This window comes from Erpetoichthys calabaricus, chromosome 6 (genome assembly GCF_900747795.2).
Source record: "Erpetoichthys calabaricus chromosome 6, fErpCal1.3, whole genome shotgun sequence".
Taxonomy (NCBI): domain Eukaryota; kingdom Metazoa; phylum Chordata; class Cladistia; order Polypteriformes; family Polypteridae; genus Erpetoichthys; species Erpetoichthys calabaricus.
In genome coordinates, this window is record NC_041399.2 from 173047008 (window position 1) to 173067316 (window position 20309).

General features: G+C 35.6%; 1 protein-coding gene across 6 annotated transcripts in view; it reads left to right on the plus strand.

The window, feature by feature from the left end:
• The window catches only part of pard3aa (par-3 family cell polarity regulator alpha, a), a 971084-nt gene that overhangs the window by 431670 nt on the left and 519105 nt on the right, over positions 1–20309 (plus strand). For 5 of the 6 annotated variants that reach the window (XM_028804116.2, XM_028804120.2, XM_051929054.1 and 2 more), the window contains exons 6-7: positions 10261–10352; positions 12969–13052. In XM_028804116.2, coding sequence (XP_028659949.1) covers positions 10261–10352; positions 12969–13052 — 176 coding nt within the window. The remainder of the gene's footprint in view (positions 1–10260; positions 10353–12968; positions 13053–20309) is intronic. The other variant, XM_051929057.1, reaches the window with a different exon arrangement.

Genomic DNA, 20309 nt, shown 5'->3' on the forward strand with positions numbered 1-20309 from the left:
TTTTCATTGATACACAACTGTCTGTGAAGTGGAAAACTTTTTTAGGGCCTAAATTGAAGCCTGAATGTTTATCAACTGGGCAAAACCCCTCAGAGATACACAGTGCTCACCTGCACAGACGGAGCAATCGTATGTTTAATGCATCAAATTTACCAAACATTCATTCTGATGGTAGTGTTTAATTCTGTCAGCTAAAAAAGGCCATGCTTTATGCATGACCTGAAAATATTATGTTTCATCACTTTCAGAACCTGCTTATTTTCATGCAAAATCAAAGCAGATAATAAAATGTTAATGACAGCAATGTAAGTTTTGTTTTACATGTATGTAAACATGTTAAATGTTACAATGTATGTATATAGCAAGAACAAGAAGTATTTCAATAGTAACATACTGTTACATGCTGCTTCCATACACTGTCCTTGAACAATTGTTTCCCCGTTCTTAAGGAAAGTATTGTAAAGAAAGGCAAACTCATTTAAAGTAACAACATTGCAATTATCTGCTTTTCAGCATGCATTCTGCATAATGAAGCGTTTTGTTGAGACACGATTCCATAGTTTTACTCAGTCACCGTGGCTGTATAAAGCTCCACTTCTTTCATATCAATTTTTGTAATTGGATGACATGTGGAATAAAGTAAAGGCAATGTAAATTAGAAAAAATAATTGCAGGAGGGAATGACTCCTTGTAGCCTCAGTGTTGATCATTATTTAAGCACTTTGTTGCTGACAGTTTTGATAGGAGTTATCATTTGGTAATTGAAAATGATGACTACTGGTATTTGATTTTGCTTTCAGTATCCTGCTCTATATGAGCATGCGTTAGCGTCAACAGGTAAATTCATGGCATTCGGGATACCAGTGCAGATCCTTAGCCTCTGGAGCCACCACTCCACCCCAAATTGGACTATGTGGTGGAGTTTTGAATGGCTGTAAATGTTGGCATACAGTGATTTGCGTAGTACACTTTTGAAAACAAAGTATTTCCCAACTTGTTCATTTTGGTATGTAAATGTTTAAAAAAAGTTAGATGATCTAGTTTCAACATTAATTATAATTAATTTTTTTAGATGCTGCTGTATGCACAAAAGTAATATTTAACCAGTTTTTAAAAGATGTTTTTGGGATCAGACTCCTGCAAAAGGAAATTAAACATTTAATTGGTGCCATGAAGTAAGTGCCTCTGTTTTACCAGTGCATCTGTGCTTTGTGAATATGTCTGTACTTATCACAAGACTCATTTACTGTTTAGAGCAGTTTGTAAAGGGGAGACTCAAACCCTGAGAGAATGGGAGTACAAAATAGAATGCAGTAATCATCACTTTCTATGATTAGTTTGTCAAGGCAGTTGTAATTATATTCTGCTTGTTTTGGAGGCCTACTTCACACTGACCACACCGCTAACGACTTATTCACCATTTTTCCCAGTGTTTATGATATGACAGCAAAAAAGACATACCAGCACATTGATAAAAATATAATCCTGAGACAGATATTGGAAGTTGTAGCTAAAGCATGACCTTTTACAGTGGTTAAGATATAAAGATACATGTATTTGTCAGCAATAGCATTGATTACGTCCTTAATACACTGTATGCATTCAGATTGAATCTAGACCTCTATGTAAGTTAAAATAGATTTACAACTGAGACCTGTGGCTTTACTTGCACACCCTATTTTTAAAATTTTAGATGTTAAACTAGGACAATTAAAAAGTGGTGTTTTTTCATTTGCTTTTTTTATTCTAAAACATATGTAATCATTGAAATGAATGTGCTGGTAATCATAAACCAGATTTCAAAAAGTTGCACCTTTTGCTGTTCATGTTTCTTTTGGATTATACATGTAAGACTATAAAGCAGTCTCTTGGGTGGTATTCAACTCTGCAAAAGTTTAATTTTGTTACTGTCTTTTGGCTAATGTTATTTTTTTTTCTACTTCCATTAAGCTAATAGGGTGGTCACTATCACATGTACAGAGTACAATGAAGTTTTTACTTTATTGTGATAATCAACATGCAACTTGTTTCCACTGTCTGGAATTATGATTAGTGAGTGTAACTACGTTATCTCAAAACTTCTATTTATGTATAGTATGCTATTGAATAATTATTTTCTCTTTTTCAAGTGCAGCTGAATTCTTTTGTCATTCTGGCAGACTGTGTTTGCAGTGAGTGCTTATCCCATCTAGTCAGGGCTGGCTCAATTCTTAGTTTTGCCTTTGTTTAAGTGAAAATAACTTTAATATGAAAAAAAGAGAATGCATCATTCTTTTACAATGTCTTGTATCTTGGCTAAACTTTTAAGACAAAGAATGTTACATTTGGATGAAATTTGTAACATAAGTGCATCATAATTGTATACAATTCATCCATATTTTGCATCACTGTATCTGCTGCATTAGTCTGTGAAGACATCTGTATAGTCTTTGTCCTTGACAGAAGAATTTAGCCCCAACTTTTTATGTACCAAATGTATAGTGCCAATTTCATTAAAATGAAGCCAGATAACATTACAAGGAAATAATGTGTTAGTACAGTATACGGCTAGCAAAATTGTGAAGCTTTTAGAGATAGAAATAGTGAGTTAATTTTGACAAACCATTATTATAAGTTAATAGAGTTATAAAGATCAGTTTTAAAATTATCCCCTAACGTAATGTCGAATTGACAGTTGCGAACAGACACCGAAAATGAACCTGCTTGCAATAGTGTGGAACCCATGGGGATCAATTACCTTTCAGCCATGATGCAATGGCTCTCCCACTCTGATTCTCCATTTCATTACTACAAAAAGGTCACTTAACTTCTAATACTTGGAGAAAACAAGATATTAGTGATACTTTTCTTTTACAAATAACATAAAAATATTAGTATAGAGAGGACATAATGCAGCCTTATAACATGGCTTTGGGGAATTACAAGGGGAGTTATATCCATGGTGATGTCCTGATTTTTGAAGTGTGTGCCTCATCACACGTATACATGTACAAGCACAAAGTAGAATGGTACAAAAAAAACCATTTAGCTTATCAACTATGGAAACATTCAGTGCTTAGGCATTTCTGTTGTCTATGAAACCCTAATTCTGTAATGTAGAAATCTATCTGTCTGTTTTATGTATTGCTGTGATGTCTTTCGTGTGAGTGCAATAGTTCTTAACCTTTGAGGATAAAACGAATGCATTAACATGGGGTGTAATAACTGTTTAAAAATGTTTTCAAATTGCTTTTACAATGTCAGAATCACAAAGGTTTTAATGTTTCCAAAGCTGTCTGTCTATGTACCCATCCATCCATTCATTTCATATGTTTGACTCATTTGGTCATTTGAAGGGGTCTTGAAGATACAGTGTCAGTACGATCTGAAACATGTGGTTTCACCTTTTACAGGGCCTTGAAATCATTACCTGGCCCCTGTTTGGCCTTTTGGAGTAAAGATTACCACCCACAGCAAACCTTACAAATCTATGTGCCACAAGGTTTTTCTCAGGGTCTGTCACTATAGCTTTAGTAGTTAATTTTGAGTAACTTTAGTTCAAATGTTAATGGGAGTGTAATAAGCATTCGTGGTTACTTGGTGTCTACATGGTTTTTAGACAGGTTTGAGAGTTTCAGTTTCAAAATTGAAAATGTTTGCAGTTAGCACGGAGATTAAGATGTAAAAGTCATCATGGACTAATGAGACTGCCGTCAATCTGTCTGTCCAGGTCAGTGTTCCAGGATGGAGCCTATCTAGGGAACATCAGTTGTAAGGCAGGAACTAACCCTGGATTGAGGCACCAATCCATTGCACACTAAACAGAACATCAAAGTAGAGATAATAGTTGACTTAATTAAGTCTAAGACTGTGTGTGCAATGTCATAAATGTTCCATACCATACCATATTTATTTGTTGAGCGCTTAAAAACACAGCATTACAACCGACCAAAGCGCTGTACAGTTAAAATAAACAGGACTAAAAACAAAATATTAAAGCAAACATTAAGAGAGAATTTGAACTAAAAACTAAAAACAGGTCAGAGGATCCAATAAAATAGAGAAAATAGCGAAAAACAAGTAGAAAATGAAACAAGTTAAGAATTAAAAGCCAATGTGAAGAAGTGCGTTTTTAAGCGTAATTTGAATGTGGCAACTGAAATGGCTTGCCTAACCACTAAGGGTAAGGAGTTCCAGAGCCTGGGTGCACCGATGGAGAAAGCCCTTTCACCACGAGCTTTGAAACGTGCCTTGGGAACGGTTAGAAGGAGCTGATCTGCGGATCTAAGAGCGCGAGGGGGATTGTATTGATGGAGCAAAACACTCAAATAGGCGGGGGCTAGACCATTTAATGCCTTATAAGTTAGGAGGAGTATCTTAAATTCGATTCTGAATCTAACCGGCAGCCAATGTAAGGTTTTTAAAATTGGAGTAATATGTTGGCCTCTGCCACTCCCTGTTAGAAGCCTTGCAGCCGCATTTTGAACCAGTGGTAGTCTAGAACAGGGGTGGGCAGATTCAGTCCTGGAGGGCCGCAGTGGCTGCAGGTTTTTGCTCCAACCCAATTGCTTAATAAGAAACCCTTATTGCTCAAGTAACACTTCAGCTTCACTTTAGTTGTCTCGCTCGTTAAGATTTTGAACCCTTATTGCTTATTTTAGTCTTAAACAGCTGTATTCTTGGTTTTTGATTGCTCCTAATTAGCAATACCACGCAAATGACAACAGAGACCAGCATTTCTCCATTTAGCTTGTTTTCATTTACACCTGTGTGTATTTATCACGTACTATTTGGTTTAATTAAATACTTGGAAGGAAAGTGAAGAGAAAAAAGTGAAGCACTGAGAATTACTCATCTGTTTTAGACTTCAAATCATTTGGATGATATCCTTAGAAAGGAAAATAAATCTAGGATATGAGAATGACCTGACATGGCAGAGTTAAAGCACTAGCAAGCCATGCAATTAAATAATTGACAAGGATTGGTTTTTAATTAAGCAACTGGGTTGGAACAAAAACCTGCAACCACTGTGGCCCTCCAGGACTGAATCTGCCCACCCCTGGTCTAGAAAGAGTGGCTTTGCTGATACCATAAAGGCAGGAATTAGAGTAATCAAGCCGGGACGTAATAAATGCATGGATTACTGATTGCAGGAGATGGTTAGACAGAATAGGCTTGAGTTTGGCGATACGCCTCAGCTGGAAAAAACAGGATTTTACTGTGCTGTTGACTTGAGCATCCATTTTCAGGAACGAATCCATTTTGATTCCGAGATTAAAGACAGGTGAAGTTACTTGAGTGGGAAGAGAGTCAAGGCCAAAAGATGGAATCTGTTTGTAGTCGGGACTAAAAACAATGACCTCGGTTTTTGAATCATTCAGGTGAAGGAAATTTACAGCCAGCCAATCCTTAATGTCAGATAGGCAGTCGAGTAGAGGTTTGGTGGAGTCAGTTGGCTTAAGGAAAAAATAAATTTGGCAGTCGTCAGCATATAGATGATATGAAATTGCATGTTTTCTAAAAATTGCACCTAAAGGCAGAATGTAGATTGAAAAAAGTAGTACATCATTTGAGTAAATTAAATAGATTTAGGAAGCGTTTATCATCTTATAGTCAGCATATAGTACACTGTGAAATCAACATTGTTCCAACACTAATAGAAATACTCATTTGACTTCTTATAGTATAGTGATTGAATTGCAGCAGAAATGTTAAACATAAACCCGTTAGTCGTTTTATGAAGTCTGGCTAACTCATTTTGTGGCTCTTGAAAAAACTGAAATTAGTCATTTTGTGTTTGCCTTTAACAAACTTACTTTTTAAAATGAAGCTTTTCAAAGTTAGTTATGTGGATCTAATCTCTTACCTCAGTTTTATTTACCTATCTTATTAGAATAGCATTGGTGGACTCTTTTGGTTTTGCAGAAGCACTGTGTGGCATGGGTAGACACATTTACAGACAAAAAGAAAAATCAATGATGAGCCCTATTGTACGTTAATTTTTTTATTCTTTTACTATTGTTGTTTTCAATCTTTCTGGAGAAGACGGACTTTTCTCTGAGCTGTTTTAAAATATCTAACTCATGGCTGCTATCACTTTAAATTCAGTCATTATGTGAAGTGTGAGTGAGCTTAAAGGTAACATTTAATTGTCTGTAGACACAGATACAGCGGCTCCAGAGTTCATGCTATTTTTGCTGTGATCCATTAGGGAATGCAGGTTTATGTTGTCGTAATTAACTAAATCTTTAAGATTAGTTTTGATTTACGGTGATAAGCCGCAAAAAAAAAAAAAAAAATTAAAATGCTAGAACAGATGTAAAATGATGCTTCCTATTAAGTTTTAAGTGATGTGTCTCTTTGGAGTTTAAAGCTTGGTTGTTTGTAGCATTTTTCTTTTTGTTTTTTTATTATTATTATAACTTGTCATCACTTCCGTAGAGGTCCACTGAACAGAACCCCCATGTTTTAACATTAACATTACTTCTAGTGGAGAGTATTATATTTAAACTGTGCTCAGGGTGTCAGCTACTGCCCTTGTATTTCCCCCTTTTGTCTGACCAATTTTATTCCCAACATATATTTTGTATCAACTTTACTTATCCATCCACAGCTCTAAAGCAGCAATCCTGAACTTGCAGCAAGTCTATGTAGATTTTAAAATTGTATTTGCTTTTATTGTGTGGCAGGGTAGGACAGTTTTTACTGCTGTTCAATGCTGTAGATCCCTGGGTTCAAATCTCAAGTTGGGCACTGTCTGTATGGAGTTGGCATGTTCTTCCTTTGTATGCCGTGGCGTTTCTAAAAGCATGCACCTTGGCTTTACTCATTACTCTGAATTAGCCAGCTATGGAGTGTATTGTATGTAATCATGCTCTGTGGTTAGCAGCATGTCATAAACTGTTTTTGTTGTGCAGCTCATGCTGTTAGGAAAGGCTTTGGCCCTGCAGGAAATTAGTTAAATAATAGAGGCAGTGTGAATGTTTGAACTGTCAGCAAAAAAATTTGCCATTTCTAGGTGCATATATGTGAAAAAGTACTTATTACGATCACTATGTATGCATGAAGCAACTTGGTTTCCAGTAGACCAGCGGTGTTGAAATTTGGCACAATTGTTCTTCATTGAGATATCTTAAATACCCTTTTTATTGAGAGACCTCAAATACAATGTGCAGTAATGATTTTTGAAAATTTAAAATCGGCCAAGTTGTGGACTGTTTTAAAACAGAGAAACACTGTGGCTTCAATTACAGATTAGTTTTCTGATTCATTTTTACCTTGAAAGAGGTAGTTCAGCTTGTATATTTTGTAGGTTTCTTCTTTAACTCATTCAGCAACCAGTTCTGTTGGCAAAACATATACCTGATATAAATTAGTCAAACACTTGGGGAAGATGTGCATAAGCTGCACCTTTGTGACACCAGCTCACTTCTCCTGCTGCTTGAGGACGGTTAACCATAAAACTGGAAAAAAAAGGAAATGTAAGCGGCACGTAAGCACAGAGTAAACTCAGTATTTACAATAAATGACACTAAAAACATCCTCATGGCTGCAGTATCTCCACATTTGTAATGATTCAGTATTTCTTTGATACCACCATTTATTGGCAAAGCTGCAGACTTTCTCATCAGCAAGGTCTGAATTGGATGTTTAAGAAAGTTGAACTACAGTTAATCACAGACCCTCCACATCAAACAGCAGCACATCAACCCATAGAATTAAAATCTGCTGTCTGTGAAAGGTTTTGACTGCCACAAGCCTATTTGAGCTATATTTTTACTACATTACAGTGTAAAGTGCTGTGTGTTTTGCATTCTGTTATAACTTTTATTTTTAATTATATGACTCACTGATAGCAAAAATGTGGTAACTGACTGACTGTTAAATGGTCCAACTTTCAGGCTAAGCCCATGAACACGCATGAATGTTGCATCATATATGCATTTACTGACTTGTTGAGTTTTGTGCTTTTATTGTCCTCTTCATTTTGTGTGGACCTGCTTCTTAAATTGCATCGGCATGTTTTCTCCCTCTTCCCTTAATATTTTTGTACAGTATTTTAAAGCTTCACCCTTGCACAGTCCTCAATGAACTAATGACAAGTGAAACTTCGAAATCTGTCTGAAAGGATTGCAAATATCCACAAATGCCCATATACAGCTCTTAACCCCCCAGACTATCAATGCTATTGGCACTGGCTTTAGTATTCTTGAGCCCGAAGCAAGTCTGATGATGGGCCTCGTCTCCCTTTCTACGTGGAGCAGACATATTTTCTTTTCAACTGTTTAGGTTTCCTTTCCCAGTGTTAGCCTGGTTTCCTTCTCCTGAATCCATTCCAATCTTTCTGTCATAGGTTAAGTTCATGTCTTGCTATGCTTTTGCTTCCCACAGTGTTGTACTGGTAAAAGCATTTTTTTTACACAGTGGATTATTTTAGTCGTCAGCTTGTGATTAAGTGACTGATACGTGGTGACTGTATAATTAATTGGGTTTATAATAGTACATAAATCTACTGCACTTTAAATCTGGTAATTAGCTTAAGACAGTTATCATTTAGTAAGATCTTTGAGGGAAACTTAATGTACCCGTATTCATCTTTTAACCTATTTAGCAGAATAGTTATTGATATGAAGACAAATAATTTTGGAACATGGATAGATGGAGGTGAGGCCGCTAATACTAACATTGATGTCTTCATTTGTTAACATTTTAAAGAAGTTAGCGCATTAAACAAAGAAATGTTAATTTGCCGCAAATGAGACTGTTCTGCTCAAAGCTATTGTTTTTATAAAAGTAGTCAGATACCCAAAATCTCCTGAAGCAGAAGGATCAAGTTTTTAAAATAAATTTCAGGTAACGGTTTGTTCTTCTTGAGGTTGCAGGTTTCTAAATTGCTCAAATGACACTATTTGGAGTGGATGGTCATGTACTGTAATTCAGTAAAAATATGCGCTCACCAGTGTGAAACCTGTCTATATACTCCCAAAAGTGTAGTATTTACCAATGGGACCAATGGTGGGGGGCCTGCCTTTACTCAGAGACTAAGCTGTACATAATGATGTATTGTGACCCAGTAGCAATTTATAGTTTCAAAATCCAAATTTTGTGTTAGAGGAAGAAAAGAAAAGAAAAAAAAAACAAACAAAGCATTAAACTCCTTGTTTTGATGTAGGTTTATTGATTCAAATGGTAAGCAAGCCCCATTCCATCGATCAACTTGTCTACTTTAATGTTCTGAACTTTTTGAAGAAAGCGTTGTCACTCAGTGCATCTTCATCAGCTCCTCTTGCCTTACAAGCACAAGAAATGCTGAAGCTATTGTGGCCCTGCCAGCCGAGTGTAATTAGATTTATTTCACTGAAAATAACATGAGACGTTGACGTGAAGAGCACTTTATAAAATGTTAGACATCTGCTTTGGAAACGTGAGAATATGGATCAGTGAGGTTTTCAAAGAAATAAACAGTGAGAGAGGCGCTGTAACTTGAAATCCGGGAAGACTTTCTCAAAATCATTTGTTCATAATACTGTTCATTCAGCATTTAGTTTTTTGAGTTCCTGTCATGGTTGCTGTCATCAGAAAGTGCTTTAAATAATTGAGTAATGAATAAAATGCTATCCAGTAAAAAGCATTGGGTGTAAAATTAACATAATGAGAATAGCTTTGCCAGCAACAGGACAGAATAATTAGGATGAAGTGTGCAATGTGAACAGCAGTTTGAAACCTGTCACTGACTTTGTGAAGAAAGGAAGTACTTGACCTCAAAGTGAAACTTGAACTATTAGCAAAAGGAAAGCATAATTAAAACAAGAGCCATCCAAACGTTATCATACAAATAACATTTGAATAAGCAAGCTTATACCGTGCAGTGTAAAAAGATAAAAAGCTCACAGAGGCAGTTCTTTTAAAAGCTCTCTTCAAAGCCAGGGGTGAAGTTTAGGGGAACAGAGATGCTAGATGTGCATTTGCTTATTGGATGCTAATGTTAAACTGAAGGCTTTATCCAAAGGATACTAGTCAGCAAAAACAGAAAGGCATTCATCTATTTAGCAAAAGCAACATAATTAGTTGTGGTGATGAGACTTACACTGTATCAGGTTGGGAATGAAGTAAATCTCAACGTGAGTTGTCATAATAAAGAAACTTAAAACTCTGCAAAAAACAATGGAAGATGCACTGCGGCCTGTTTAGCGTGACCATGTTACACTGTTTCCAAAAAAATGTAGGGATAAACAGACAAATGTGCTTTGCATTCACACTGTCTTCTAATTTCTTTTGCAGGAGGAAGAGGGAGTGGAGGCAGAGAATGGTCGGATTGACCCTGTAGGCCGTGCAGATTCCTGCTTGGAACACAACTCCACACTGTCTCTTGAGTAAGCCCTCTATTGTTGTTTTTTTTGTTATAGTAATACACACACGTGCAGTTTTGAACATGTTAGTTAATGTTGCAAAATATTTTTTCAGTTCTGCTTTTTCCCCCCAGAATAAATTCCAAAGAAAAGTAAATGATTTAAAGGTGTTCACGTTGTCTGTGAATACAGAACTCTATTCAGAAAAACCACAATATCAAACTTATAAAATACAATTAGTGTCCACTTCATTGGGTACCTCTACCCATTTATCTTTAGAACTAAATTATACATACAAAAATGTATGAAAAGTGCAGTAAAGGAATCCTGGCTTGTGCCAACCCACTGTTTTCCTTAGTTGTTGTATAACAGCTTTGGTAGACCTTTACTTCAAACATCGTTACATCTTTGCCATGAAAGGCAGCACCTGATTGCCAACAGTGTTTTGGTTTTCAAGGTGAGTTACAAAATTAGTGAACTTTATAATTGTTTACATAAATTTCTTACAATAATCAGAATGTAAGCAGGTTAAATAATGTGGTCAGGGTCACTCAGTGATTTGAACAAGCTGCCTTGTGGTTTAAGCTTCACAAAGGATACAGCAACAGCACAGCATGTGATATGAAGTATGTGAAAATGAACCCTAGGGTCACAGCAAAGGACCTTCAGATATCTCGTGAACTTACCAGAGTTTGTGTTCATCTGTCCATTATAAGAAAAACACTCAACAATAGTGTTCATGGGAGGACACCACAGAGAATAGCACTCGTATCCACAAGAAACATTGCTTATCATCTGGGTATTCCGCAATATTTATGTAACAGTGTTCTGTATTAAAAGCTGTACTCGTTCAAAGAAATGTGAAGAGCTAAATTTGCAAGGAAAAATCCATGTACACATACACCATCTTCAAAACCTCATACCAAACATTAACTGTGGTGGAAAGAGTATCATGGATTGGGAAAGCATTGCTGCCTGAAGTTTTGGTCCTGAAACATAGGATTAAAAGAATAAGAAAATGAATTTAACAGAAGAAGATTTTTGTTCTAGATTGGCCAAGAACAAAGTTCAAATCTCTCCCCAGTTGAGATGCTGTGTCCTGACCTGTAGTGAAGTACACTGTTTAGGCAAAGGATCCCAGAAATATGAACAAACAAAACAGTTTTGTAATTGTTGTAAAAGTCTGATATGCTTCTTCACTCATGTTTTGTGGACATCATTGTTAAGAGAAGAGATTCTGTTGTTATAAAAACAAGGATTTATATACTTTTTCCAGCCTGGACTGTGAATACTTAAACAGTGTGTCCAGCGTTGGCAAAACAAAGTGTAATTGTGTAATGTGTTATCATCTTAAGTAGATTGTGTTTTTATTTTATTGTGGCCTAGCGTTATGAATAATTAATATAGAAATTCAGGTATTTCCAATAGGTTCACAAACTTTTTCTTTCAACTGTAGATCAAAGTCAAACTGAATAAGTAGAGAAGGGCAGGCGTACCTAATAAAGTGGACACTCACAGTATCTTCCTGTTCATTTTGAAATTACTCCGATGCATTTCTAGTCCATTTTTAGGTGTCTGATATTTTTACTACAAGTAGTCTCTTACATTGCATAGTAATTTATTATTTAAATATCTGAAAATGTATTTAAGGTGTGTTGAAGTAAATTCTTTAGCATTATAAAATGTATTTGAAAAATATTAAAAATATTTTAAAACAGATTTGGGTATACATTAAAATCAACAGGATGCCATTACATGTTTAATGTACAGTTCAGGTGCCTTGTCGTAAAGTGAGCTGCATTTTACAAGGCATGAAAAGTTTATGAAAATATACTTTATTTTAATATATATGTAACTTTCATTTTAAGGTACCACAAATTATTACTTTGGCATCTCTCACCACAAAGCATTTCCGCATGTAGCCTGGTACACGTCTTTTTTTTTTTTTTTTTTTTTTTTTTTTTTTGGAGGCCGGCACAAATTAATTTCATTTTTGAGCTGATACAGAATGGACAGAGTAACTTTCAGGCTGCACGATAACTAGATATGGACTTCAACAAATTAGTAACTTTCCCCTTCATCTTTCTGAAAATGATTAAGGGGGGGGGGGAGCAGGAGTAACATCAATATTCAGTAATGCTGTCTAAGGATGCTCAGCATGATGGGTTAAGATTAATTATGATGGTATATTAAAAAAGAAATCTACATGAAAAAGACTAGCTTTGCACTTAGTCCATTCTTAAAGTATCAGCTTTGAAACCACAGGTACAAGGTCAGAGTCTAAAAAACATTTTTGATTTTTTTGATGACTAGTGTATTTTTACTAAAATCTAAAAGCACTTTTTCTTTATTGTAGACATAGTTTAAATGAACAGGCAAACCACTTCAGTACAATTTGTTTAAACTGAGGTTTGAATCCATACTGTGAAAATGCCTCATCTGTGAAGTACCATTGATAACATCCATAGTCATTGAACAGTTGCCAATTGTTTGTTGAAACCTCCCTCCCCTCACCCAATACCATCCTGCTATTCTTAAGGGGTTTGAGTCATTTCATTTTCATGCCATTTTCTTTTCCCTTAATTTCTGATGTAATTTTTCTCTTCACGCTCATGTTCACCATTCATCATTGTCTCACAGTGATATGCTAAAGCTGGTGGAAGTCTCCAACAGTGGTGGGCCTCTGGGAATCCATGTTGTACCTTTCAGTGCCCGAGGTGGAAGGTAATTTTTTTGTGTTCTTGGCTTGGCTTTCACTCAGTTATTTAAAATGTAGATTTTATACTTCAATGATTTGATTGCAAATGTTATTTTCTAATCAAAAAAAGAATAGATTATTTTGTGCATCCTTTATTATACTTCAAGAATTTTATTACATATTGTTATTTTCTAATTTAAAAAGGAAGAATTAATCAGCTTATCTTGTTGCTAGATGGCAAGGGGGTTGTCTTTGGAATCGTAACACACTCATTTTCCTATGCATCACACAAAAAATTTTGTTTGCATAATAGTTGAAATTTATTTTGGCAAATATAACTTTACCTTTTCTTCCTACTTAATTTGGCCATATGTACCTTAACAGCTTGACCTTCTGTTAACAGTTTTAACAGTACAATCCATAATTCATTCATCATTTGTTTAAGAGGCTTTGTTTTTGTATTGCAGCAAAACTACATCGTTGATGAGCCTTATGAGGGTTGAACAATGTTTAACTAGCTGAAATTAAAAATGGTTGCTTAATAAATGAATGATGAATGCTCATTCAATTTAATATGTGTGTCCCTTAATGTTCACTTAGTCCCGATATTCATACTTGCTTTTTTCTCTGACGTACTTTAATAATACCATATTCATTGAGAATATCCCTTCAATAGATTTTGACTTATCCTGATGTGGGTTGAAGTAGCAACAATCTTAAGGTACTTCTAGGGACTTTCCAGTTGCTCTAAGGCCAGTTAAGAGATAAAACTGAATAGAGTATCTTAGGTCTTCTCTCTTGGTAATACCTCGAGGGGTCCTGTGGTGCCTTAGAAGCAGTGTTTCCAATTAGTAGCCCTTGAACATTACTGTGCTTCTCATCATATTAAAGTTAGTGAGGACATTAACATTGCGCAGAAAATTTAATTTTAGCTGCCTGTACTTGAAATCTTATTTTATAAGTTGTCACCTAGACATGATGACTATAGATGAAGATGCAGATATAGCCTGAGCAGTAACTCAGAATCTTTAAGAACTCTACTCCTACTTTACTATCACAGTCTGGTACAACTTATGAAAAACTTAAATAGATTCTACCACATTTACCTTCTTGTGTTATGAACTTGCCATGGTTTAGGAGGATATAGAGGAGCATTCTATAATTCTTAGAGCAATGGAGTCAGAGACCTTTGTTTCCTGATAGAATTAGTCATAACAAATTAGTCTAAAGAGAAGAAATCCAAAAATTATGCAATTAATGATGGCTCTCTATAGGTGTAATTAAACCTTGCCCATATAGTCATTCAGAATTATGTTGACCTAGTTCAAAAGAAGTGCTAAAGTTAAAATGTCTCTAACTTACTAATTAGAATCATCATTTGGACCAGTGGTTTGGTTGGGTGGCAGCTTAACTTAACCTATTATATAAAATTAAAAGTACTGTGGAGTATAAAGATAAACAAAGGCATTAATTTTAATTTTTAATCAGCCCTCTCCGCCAATTTGTGTATTTTTTAGCGCTTGTAATCATTTTAAATTACTAGTATAGCTATGACTAACTCAACATCCATTGAAAATGCAATTGTGTTATATATTATCATCCATATTCTATAGTGACTGCCGTGTTCTTATACAGTGTTGTACTATAAAGCTAAAGGGTGACTGTAAAATGCCCTGCTATGAGTGAGTATTGGTTTGTATGCAAATGTGCTTGGAAATGAACTAGTTTCCTTTCTGAGTTCACTCCTTTCATTCACCAAATGCTTTTGAAATAGATGCTGACACTGCTTAATCCTGCAATTTAGTTAAGCAGAGTTTGAAAGTGGATGGGTTATATGCTGAACTTGTAAATTGGTTTAGGAGGATGTAAACCTTTAAATAAAAAGTGCAGAACAAGAAAGTTTGGTCAACCTAGGTTTAGTAAAATGAGTGATTGTGAGCAGTAATGACCAGTGTACTGTGCTAATGAATGACTGAAATCTGCTGGACTGTCTTGCTGTAACTTTAGTACTCATTCATTTATATCTATGAATAACTTAAAGAGCAGAAAGGTTTTTTTTTTTTCCTTCAAAAGACTAATGTATGCAAGTGTAAGCAATGTTAAAACTCTAAGATGCTGCTTTTTCCCATAATGCACATGTTCGTCTAAAAGGAACTGCAACAATTTTTCAAGTATGAAATTATAATACTCCGCAGTATTACAGTACATACCATATACGAATGTGGAATGGTCTTTGAAGTGTATTTTTGGAAAATGTTTAGCTCACTTAATAACCAGGAAGGGTAAAAAAAAAAAAAATCCAGTTAGTGCTGTAAGAATTCAGTTTCAAATTCTGTAAAGCTGCTTATAAAGCTCAATAGTGAAACATTCAGAAATCATGTCATTTTTGGTGATACAGTTGTATTTTTTTGCTACTAAAGTAAGTATGATTTATTTTTAAAGGAGTAACTTAAAAGATTTCTTTTCATTCTGAAAGCTTTCTTTTGGAGATTGTTGACCACTTGTTATTGATTTCTATTTTTTAATTTCAATAAAATGGCATTTGCATAATTGTAAGGACTGAAGTTGATTTAAAATAACAGCACAGGTGACAGTGGATTATAACCAAGCCTGGGCTACATGAGAACATTCAATGAGATGGGATCTTGGGAGGTCTTTCAGCTGTTCTCAACAAATCCTCAATTTTTCCATTTAAACTGTATAGTGTATGTTTTTTTATGTGATTAAAACTCCCAGTCACAACAATGATTCTTTGGAGTTGAACATGATTGGTAGAATGGAGCTGTGGCTAGAACATTATGCCTTAACAGTATTATGAGTAATGTTCAACAGCTACAGATTACAGAGCTTAACTTTTTTCCGATTTATCCAAGCATTCTTCATCAGTTTTTGTCCCTAGAATCAGTGACACATGCAAGTCTCATATGCAACATAATATACGTAAATTTATCAGACCTGCTTGATCTGATTCAGTGTAACAGCAGGATAGAGGCCTATCCTAGCAGCATTGAAGGTAAGACAGAATACCTGGAGAAGAATCCATGCCGACAAGGACAAACTTGTCAATCAACAGTTGAGCTTGATATCCCGGACACTAAGTCAGTAACGCTGCCGGACTACTCACGGTGTCACAATTCTGTGACATAGACGTGTAGTGTTGGTAACACTTAACAGGTATTTAACTTATTGCAGTGCATCTGCCAACAAAATGTAGTAATTGAGAGAGAAATGCAGAATGAATGGACAGCAACTGTGGAGTAGGGACTCTCAACACTACTGTATATACTACTGCATATTGCCCTATAATAATAAATCAGAATAATTGCACACTTAATAATCATGTGTTTGAGGGTGGCTGTTAATTTCTTTTTATGTCTGTGGGTTATTGTTATTGTGATGAAAATAAGTTGTGTTTTTATGTAGGTTTCTATCACAATGACGAATGCTTCCAGAAATAATTTAAAAAATGCATCCATTTACTTAGGAGAGAAGCATGACGCCTCATCAGTTTCATCAAATACATACTATTACCGGTATGTATATGAGTGTTACTATAATTAAAAGAGCTGACCAGCTAAACTGCTCTCAGTCTTTAACATATTCTGACTGTAGGCATTCATTTGACATCCATATTCATGAAGTTTTGATATTTTAATTGTTTCAAGGTAGCCTGCACATGACTCTTGCAGCAAAAGGCATAAGTTGGATGGATGTTGTCCTGAGGCTTCCTCAGTAAAGGACATTGTGTAAATTTGAGAAAATATTCATTATTATATGATAACTGACTGACAGCTACCATTTGCACAGAGCAGAAGACATGAGGAATAGTAAACTCCAAAGGGGATTCAATCAGATTGTATGTAGATTTTGCTTGATGTTAAGAATATCTTGGAATTGTCACACATGATAAAGAGGTAATGAGATTATTATAAAAAGAAGAAAATACATCTAGGGGTATCTGTGTTTGAAGATGTATATATAGGAGGACTCTGTAAATGTGTCCTTATTCAAATAGTTTGAATGACATTCAGGATAGGAAGACATGGCTTCACTCACATTAAAGGGCTAGGAAAGGACGTGCAACTTCACTGGCTGAGGGGAGGATTTACTGTATGAGAGAGAAAATGTCTGCAGGTTTGTGTTTTCATGTAAGGTAAATTAGACAACTTCCTCAGTTATTTTACTTTGGTATTTTATGTATTCATTTGGCTGGCATTATGTTAACACTTTAATTTGGGTTTGTGTTTTGTGTTATAGGGGTGGTCAGGAATTTCATACAGCCCTATTTAGAAATAGCCATCTTAAGTTTGTTTCAGCCTACAGATCACTCTACAGCTGAACATTGTTGTGTACGTTTATGTTGAGCTTCATACATTTCTCTCTAGTGCAGAAACCCGATCTAAATAGATTGTCGCTATCCAAAGACATTGCTTTATGGTTAGTCCCCATACCCGAGTTTGTAGCCAGCATTTTTAAAAAAAGTTTTCAGGACAGGGCAACAACAGTTGAAGAAGGGAGCAGTTCCTGTGTTGTTTAAGTGGAACAATTTCTCTGTTCCACTTTCAAACCTGTGGGTTTGGGAGAGGAGAAAGAGATCGATGGAGGATGACACACCGGCTGAGAAGGAGAACGATAAAATTCTCAAGGATCACGACTACACTTCAGCTCTGGATCCAGCAGATGTCGACGTGGCACTTGAAGAAAACTTGTCTGTCAGACAGGAGATCCTGTAGCTGAGGAAACAAATTGAGACACTTACAATGAAGCAGCAGTTTGGCATTCACTGTTCTGCTGGCTCAAACACAGACATTTGCTTTTTTTTTTTTTTTTTTTTTTTTTTTTTTTATAAAAGAAGCCTAATGTAATCACATGTTTGTCCCATGTAAGTTAATAGTAGACAGAAGTTTTCAATATTTCTGGATCTTACCTTCATAATTGTGGATGTAGCTTGAAACCTATAGTGTGAAGCCTTTCTTCTTTTTAGCTCCATACATTTTACACAATGTTTGAAGAATGTGACTTACCATAAGTCTGGTCATGTTTTGAAGCACTCGGGTGAAAAATCCCATAGCTAGTCCATTTTCATTTCAAAGTGAAGCAGCTTGCTGACTGACATGGAATTCAAAAGAGAGTGTACATATAGCCTATTGAAAGGATAAGCTCTGTTGGGTCATTTAGTAGAATCCACTATATATTAGGTATATATGGAATCTGTGTGTGTTTTATTTGTTTATTTAATCATACTATACACTGGACTTAAAAACATGAAAGGTATTATGCTTTTAACCTCTGTGACTTAAGGTTGTGATGATGTAAAACATGGACAAGTACAATATGTACAGTGTACCCATTTTACAGTTAAGTGGGTAATAATTATTAATGAAGTCTGCATTGCCTTCTCCCTACTATTCATTTTTGATTTTTTTTAATAAAAATAGCTCAACATTTCCACTTTTAGGAATATAATTTTAGTGTTTTTTTTAAAGGAGGCAATTTTATTTATTTTATTTAAATTGCATATTAGTTCTTATACTGTTCTTTTTTTAGAATTACTTTTTAGTAATTTGCAATATTTGGAATTCGGTAGGGTCCTTCTACTGATATATCTACCACGTACTGTAGTTTGAGATGTCTTTCAGAAGATAATAGGCTAAACATTCAATAATATTCTTGTTAATAATAATGTACAGTATCTTAGACAATGTAGTTTCATGTGATTTAATATCAAACTGCTGTGACTGAAATAAATCCAACACAAATATTTTATAATAAATGACACCCAAATAACGATGACAGAAAATTAACAACTATTGCAATGAAGCAATAGTTTGTACGCTTTATTTTTTATTCTCAATATCTTACATTTTTTCCCTAGTGATAAAAGATAAAATTCTGAATGTAGTGGGAGATTTCTGTTTGAAGGGATATACCATAGATACTCGCATATTAGTCGATCTCGCAGATAAGTAGAGTGTATTGTTTAAGCCGAAAATTACGAAATTTGTTATGACCCGCGTATAAGTCGAGGGTAAAACTTTACAGCTATCAGAGATAGAGGGCGACAAACAGCTGTTAATGGTGACAAAACTCACTGTCACGTCACAGGCATTCCCTCTGTGCTTGGAGAAATGCTAGACTCGTTGACTCGGCAGCTAATCCTTGCGTGTGCGTGAGTTGCGAAATGTAAACAAAGGCAAGATGGCGTCGATATGTCACAAGGTAGCGAAGCGAGTGCAGAAAAGAAAACACTCGGCAGATGATGTTTTGCACATTATCGCTGAGTCGGACTCTGATTTTTCAGAATCGGATTTTATTGATAGTGATCAGGAATTGAGAATTGAGAGAGTGAGAAGCCAGCATCAGCTGATCAGACACCAGCCGATGCCCTGCCAGCTGAACGCATTCGTGTAGCCGATGCAGCTACGACAAGGTTCGCGTGGGAGGAATACCCAGACATTGATCCATGGGAGCCGAACTGGCTACTGAACTTCACAAGACAGCATAGCTTGCTGTTGGACACGACAGATCACCCGCTGCTGGACTACTTCAGGCTGCTTTCTCCTGATGCTGCTTTTCAGACGAGACAAACAGATAGGCAGAGAAATTTTTTGAATCACGGGCTGCAGTTGCATCACATTGATAGCGTGCGTTGCCTTGGTTCTTTTGATTCCAAATCTGGTTGCACGTGGCAGCTAATGGTATGTTTGTTATCCAAAACCTGCAAAAGCTAATGCTCAAATTCAAGTATTTCACAGTTTAAAGAATTATTTAATGAAATTAGAAAAAAAACTAGCTAATTAGCAATAGTATTCCTGGCTTATAATTATTTCAAAGACCATGGGAAATGGCGGATGACTAGTGACTTAACACCGTGAAGCGTTGAGTGTACAATGTCATTACCCAAATTCTATGGACAATTGTGTTGCCCCGCGGATAAGTCGACCCTGTTTTTTTGAATGAATTTTAAGGCATACATTTTTCGACTTATACTCGAGTATCTACGGTGCTCTTTTTTCTAGACTTCTTGTTGATATAATTCTAGCAGATTTGGCAATTGCATCCTGATCATTTTGCTACTTTCATCAGTATAAATCTCATCTTGTGTTTGTTGCTGTCATTAGTAGACCAAGAAAGCAGGTCATGCATCAATTCACTAACTAAACTTTTTTCATTTTTGGATAATTGATAGAAATAGCCTATCCCAGCTGTATTGCAACCAAGGAAAAATAAACCTTGAATGAGTCAACAATCCACAGCCTGGCAAATAGTTTTACAAAATTAAT